The sequence below is a fragment of the Dryobates pubescens genome, chromosome 4, assembly GCF_014839835.1.
Source record: "Dryobates pubescens isolate bDryPub1 chromosome 4, bDryPub1.pri, whole genome shotgun sequence".
In the NCBI taxonomy this organism is placed as follows: domain Eukaryota; kingdom Metazoa; phylum Chordata; class Aves; order Piciformes; family Picidae; genus Dryobates; species Dryobates pubescens.
The window spans coordinates 45,444,067-45,450,325 of NC_071615.1; the positions used below are offsets into that span (position 1 = coordinate 45,444,067).

Genomic DNA, 6,259 nt, shown 5'->3' on the forward strand with positions numbered 1-6,259 from the left:
CCAGAGATGCAGAGTAGAGGGGGAGAAGAACCTCTCTCAACCTACTGACCACAGCCCTTCTAATACAATCCAGGATACCATTGGCCTTCTTGGCCACAAGAGCACTTTGTACAAAGCACAAAAGGAATTTTTAATGTCATTTTTTTCCTACCAAATAGACCCAATTAGCAAGTAATAATGGCTCACAGGCATATTACAGACCCCCAAATTATGGCTCTCAATCCAGCCCTGTGGTTATGGGGTTATGACTGAAGTGTCTGCCAGATATTATTTCGACAATTACAATACATTTGTGGCAGAAGCTTTGCTAGGAGCTTGCTGGCCAGAAAGGTGATTTTCAGTGGCTTGGTCAGAAGAGCACACCGCGGGGCTTTCCTCGTGCAGGGCGTGGGATGGGGGTTTGCCCAAACCAGCACACTGGGAAGAGGTTCACACCTTCTCTGAGCCTGAAACCACAAGCTGTTTGCCTTTGGGAAGGGAGGAGGAAGGGGCCACATGCCACATCTGCTCAGGGAGCCCTGGGGTGACTCTGGCAGGCAAGCCCCCAGGGCTGTACTTTGGCAAACAACCTACTACAAAGAACAGAGTAAGGCATTTCCCTTCATACTTGCTTCTCCTACTACATTTTCAGCACAGGTGATCTCTCTTTTCTCTTCATAAAGGGAAAACCACCTTCTGAACTGCTTGTTTTTAAAGAGAACAGCTTAAATAGCTTTTCTAAACACACCAGTGTGTGCCATAGGAGGAAGCCAGGCCACGCAGGCAATGAAAATGTGAAATCCCTGTTTGTCCGAGTGCCATCCACAGATGTCAAATACATGTAAACCTCTTCAAAGCCATTTTGGAGGGCTGTGGGCTTAACACTGTTGCCAAGCAATTTGGAATACATCAGGGAGAATAAATCTTGATGAGACCTCTGCCTCAGCATTAACTAATCTCAATATAATGGGGGAAAAAAACCCCACATCCAGTTGAGCAGAAATGATAACAAATGTAAATGCTTTTTAGCATTCTACAGAGCTCAGCAGGGGGGAAAAAACTTTGCTGTTATTTCCCAAAGGTTTGGAAAAAAATAATAATTAAATTGTTTTTCAAAGGATGAGCTTCTCAGGACATTAGGGTTTCCCTGGATGTTATCTTAAAAGCTATGTGAAAGGACTACAGAACTGTAATGGCTCTGTTGTTAAACGCTATCAGACTTGCCCCCAAAGGGTATCTATGTTACTGTTGTGGCCCTCAAAAAGCTTATTATTTTAATATCTTTAAATGAATGGACTGTTCAAAGCATTAGGAATGAATTACAGTGGGCTAGGTCTGCACATTTTAAAAGCTTTAAAACCAAACCCCAACAGAACCCCTCAGAAGATACCGTGCATACTGTTACTGAGTGCAGAAATCTCTCTTCTCCTATTAGCTACCCTCCTAACCATCCTTCTCTCATAAACTCCTTGAATGTAAACCCCCAGACTCTGTGGTCACATCAGAGACATTGGAGAGAGAGAGAGAGAGAAAGGCCATGTGTCTTCAGATTCATGCCTGAGACTCGTTGTACGTACAGGCTCAAAGCGTGCACCCTTCTAGTCGCTGCCTTCATGTGAAAGCCACAGGTAGCACCTGTAGAGACAGGTGACCTTGACAAATCTCAGCTGAACCATCTCAAATGTGATACTGAAGGAATCCAGGCTGTTTTAGTTAATGCTGGGGGAGAAAGTTCAACCCACCACAGGATGCTAAATAGAAGCATCCCTGTTGACAAACACAGAACAACAGCCAGAAGAAGGTGGGAGACGACAGCGATTTGCCGTAAAATCTGGTAAGAAGTTCCTGAAAGGAGAGGTGGAGGAACCATCCTCTCACCAACTTTCCCCTCCCTTTGCACCCAAGGTGGCTGATGAAACTCTAAAATCAATATTAAGTGGGATTTCCAGTGCCCTGGCTCAGCTGACAACCAATCTGTTTTGCCTTTGCCTAGCAGGGATTTTCCATGCCGCAGACTCTCGTTCGATATGGAAGTCATCCGAGTATTTGTTAGTGTCACAGCCGGAGCCAGATGATGTTTATTCTGCTAACATCCAGTCAGACTCTGGCAGTGCTCATTGAGGTCAGGGCTCTATTTATAGAAGCAGATATACATTGAGATTAATTTCCTTTCCCTTGCTGCAATCTACCTAAGCCCATTCAAAACAGAAAGAAACATGCAGACATGCAAGTAATACACTAATTGGGCCAGATCCATGAGTTAGCACAGCACCATAGAAGCCAATGGAAATAGAAGCCAATGGAAATAAAAGCATTTAGCATTTCTTGAAGGGAAGGGAGGGGATTGAACCCCCAGAAATTATAAAGCAAAAAACAATCAGGCAACAAAACGTCCCAGCATGTGGCAGGACAGGTCTGCAATGCAAAATCCTTCCACCAAGATCCGAAATTTGAAGTACAGGGTTTTTTTCCCTGTGTTCCCTTATCACCAGAAAGTGCAGGAATCAGAGGGCAGAGAGCTCCAAGCAAGTAAAAGTAACAAGACTTAAAGCAATTTACCTGCTGAAACTGAGAAGTCATTGTCAACGTATGCGGTCTGAGAGAAAGCAAAGCAGAAGAAAAGCTTCAGGTAAGATCCCCAGACAAGCAGGCTGAGGACCAACATGCTGGCTGTGCCCTGGCAGATCCCAGCTCAGAGGTGCAGGGCTGCTTGGGGGATCTCTCTCTCTCTCCCTCCCCTCACTCCCTCTCTGCCTTGCTTGCTCTCTGCCTCTTCCCTCGGTGTGGGATGCGTGTGTGTACGTCTCTCTCTCTCTCTCTCCCCTGCTCTCTCTTTCCCCTCCCTGTGCCTTTAGGAAGAAAGAATGCCAACCATTTCCCATTAAATCTTCTCCTTACACTAGACACAGTTATATTTAACTCCTGCACTGGATCAGTTGCCCCTATTGTAGCCATTAGCTGCTAGAACTGGGGCATGGGGGATTCTGTTTTTGATAACAGAAGAAAAAAATGCACTTTGGGTAATAATGATAACGATGATGATGAGCAGGAAAGGGAGAAATGATGACCTGGACTATAAGCAGCATCTTTTGTTGCAACCAGACACAGACATAGAGATGGATAAAAATCCCTGATTGATAATCCTCCACAGGTCACTAATTGCCTTAATGAGAGGCAGTGACCCAACATCTGCTTATCCCTGGTAGTTACAAGCCTTGCACTCATCTCCCCAGTGCGGCTCAGGCAGGGCGATGCCATAAAGACTTCACAAACTGCAGAACAGATGATAATTTCGGCTTTAGGTGAAAATGACAGTATCACTGGTAGTGCCAGACATCGTGGGGCTGCAAAGACTTCACTGACAGGGTGCAACAGGTGGAAGAAACAATATGTGTGCTCTGATGGGGTGAGTAAAATGCCCTCAGTCCCGGGGGTGGTGACAGTCAACACATGACATGACACAGCGCGGTGGGAAGAAAACAAACCTCTGACTCTATGAAAAGCAATGAGTGCTCCATGACACCTGGACAAAAGCTTTCTGTGTCTTACTGCAACTTGTAAGGCTTAGAGAATGCATTTCCATCCCCTGAACAATTAGTAGAGGGATTCTCCCCAAAGTCCTTTATTATTGCGTTGTAGAGCCCCTTGCACTACAGTCTCGGAGTGCCACTTACAACAGAAGTCCTGGAGGCCCTTAGTAGATGAAGCAGCTAACAGAAGTCCCAAGCCCCATCTGGAATGGCTACCCCAATATGTAAAGCAGCATTCATCAGCTTTCTTGTTCAGATGACATCAGCTTAAGGAGGAAACACAGCCAAGTTTTCCCACTGCAGGTTCCAAGTCATATAAGACCCAGAATAACAGAAACATTCAGGTTGGAAAAGACCCTCAGGATCACCAAGTCCAACCCAGAACCCTACTCTGCAAGGGTCACCCCTAAACCATAGCCCCAAGCACCACATCCAAACCACCTTTAAACGCACCCAGCTCAAGTAACCCACCTGCTCAAGTAACTGTTGCTTGACCTTTCCAAGCCATACCTGAGCTCTTAGAGTGAGTGGAAGAATCTGCTGATCACCTTATCATGTAAATAAAAGGTATAAACCTTTTCTATGCATCTTCCCAATCATATCCATGGACCTGATGGAGTGGGTCCAGAGGAGGGCCACAAAAATGATCAGGGGGTTGGAGCACCTCTGCTACGAGGACAGGATGAGGGAGCTGGGGGTGTTCAGCCTAGAGAAGAGGAGGCTCCAGGGAGACCTAATAGCAGCCTGCCAGTACCTGAAGGGGGCTACAGGAAGGAGGGAGAGAGTCTGCTTACAGAGGCCTGCAGGGACAGGACAAGGGTCAATGGCTTCAAACTAGAGAAGGGCAGATTTAGATTGGATGTTAGGAAGAAGTTCTTCACTGTGAGGGTGGTGGAACACTGGAACAGGTTGCCCAGGGAGGTGTTTGAGGCTCCTTCCCTGGAGATATTCAAGGTGAGACTCAACAAGGCCCTGGGCAGCCTGATCTAGTTTGGGATGTCCCTGCTGAGTGTGGGGAGGTTGGTCTGAATGATCTTTGGAGGTCCCTTCTGGCCTGGACCATTCCATGATTCTATTTGTTAGCAGGTCCTTCACCAGCAAGCCAAGGGCAAAAGAATGCAGTCAAAACATGAATGTCAAGGTCTTAATGAACACAGGTCTAGAAAGAAGGACAAAGATAATCACAGATTAGTTTGGTTGGAAGGAATCTTTAAAGGTCATCTAGTCCAACCCCCCTGCAGTGACCTGCAATTAGATCAGACTCCTCAGAGTCCCATCTAAGCTGACCTCCAGAGCTGGGGCACCATTTCCCAGTGTTTCATCATCCTCATTGTAAAACAGTTCCTTCTTACATATAGCTGAAATGTACTATCTTTCAGTTAAAAACCATGACCCCCTGTCCTATGGGGATATTTGATATACAATCAAGGCTGACCAGTTCAAAAGCCTGAAAGCTGTTCTGATGAGTGGGGAGAAGGTAGAGCAGCAAGCTAGTGTTAATGCATTAACAGTTTCTGTCTGCAAAGTAACACAGAAGAATTCTGCTCATTCAATTAGTGCAGCAGGTGTGGGAAAGATTCTTTATGTCTTCCACATTAGGCAGTTATTTAGCAGCAAGTGTTTTTCAGGACAGAAATACCTGTTGAAGTTGGAATGTCTGAATCAGTTATGCTTAACATGTAGATTTAATGCTTGGGCACAGAGCCAGCACTGCTTTGGGAGATGGTGTTACATAAAAGTACAAAGGCAGCTGCTGAAGTCCAAAAAAAAAAAGATGGTAAGTGCAGAAAAATAATGAATGGCTTCAGCATTTCCCTGCTAACATGTTAGGAGCTAATTCAAAAGGTGTGGTGACTCAGCCCTAGCTGGGAGGCAGATGCCCACCAAAACTGCTCTATCGATCCCCTTCTTAGATGGACAGGGGAGAGGAAAAATACAACAAAAGGCCCTGGAGTTGAGAAAGAAGCAATTTAATAGGATGAAAAGCAAAAGCCCTGTGTGGGAGCAAGAGCAAAGCTACTGTTCTCTACTTACCATCAACAGGCAACACTGGGTCACTCCCAGGAAGCAGGGCTTCAATACGTGTGGTGGTTGCTCCATAGGACAGATGCCATCAACAAATGTCCCCACACTTCCTTCTTTCACTTAGCTTACTTATCTGAGCTGACATCATATGGCATGGTCAGTTTGGGTCAGCTGGCCCAGCTGTGTCCCCTCCCAAGATCTTGCCCACCTCTCAGCCTGCTGTTGGGGAAACACCGGACAAGTGCAGCCTGGGTACTCGGCTCAGCAGTGGCCAAAGCCCTGCTGTGTTATCAACACCCAGCTACAGCACTGCAAAGCACAGCACTAGAAAGATGCTCTGGGAAGAATTAACTCCAGCTCAGCCAAACCCTGTACAAAAGGCTGTATGGGAACAGTCCCACTAATTGTTCAATGAAGTACATTTAAACACATGAGAAAGTTATGATTTGATTCACAGCTCCACTCAGCAGGGGATTAGGCCACAGGGCGGCTGGCCAGGTAAAGGCAGGACAGTGCTAGGTGCAGCTTCTGATTCTTCACTGGATGGACAGGACAAAGGCAGGACAGTGATGCTCTGCTGGAGGCAGGATGTCAATGCCTAGCAGCTTCCAAAAGCAACCCTTTTGGAAGCCAATGGATTGCATAGATCATACAGCAAGCAGTGGCCTTTTCTTTCCTCTTTTCACTCTGTATTTTCACAAATGCAAGGCTGGCCTGGGAGCATG

General features: G+C 46.2%; 1 protein-coding gene across 1 annotated transcript in view; it reads right to left on the minus strand.

The window, feature by feature from the left end:
- The window catches only part of COLQ (collagen like tail subunit of asymmetric acetylcholinesterase), a 52,625-nt gene extending 49,764 nt beyond the window's left edge, over nucleotides 1-2,861 (minus strand). Inside the window, exons 1-2 of the mRNA XM_054161215.1 lie at nucleotides 2,687-2,861; nucleotides 2,539-2,649 (exon numbers count right to left, since the gene is read on the minus strand). Of these exons, the coding sequence (XP_054017190.1) occupies nucleotides 2,539-2,649; nucleotides 2,687-2,861 (286 nt within the window). The remainder of the gene's footprint in view (nucleotides 1-2,538; nucleotides 2,650-2,686) is intronic.
- Between the last annotated feature and the right edge of the window lie 3,398 nt (nucleotides 2,862-6,259).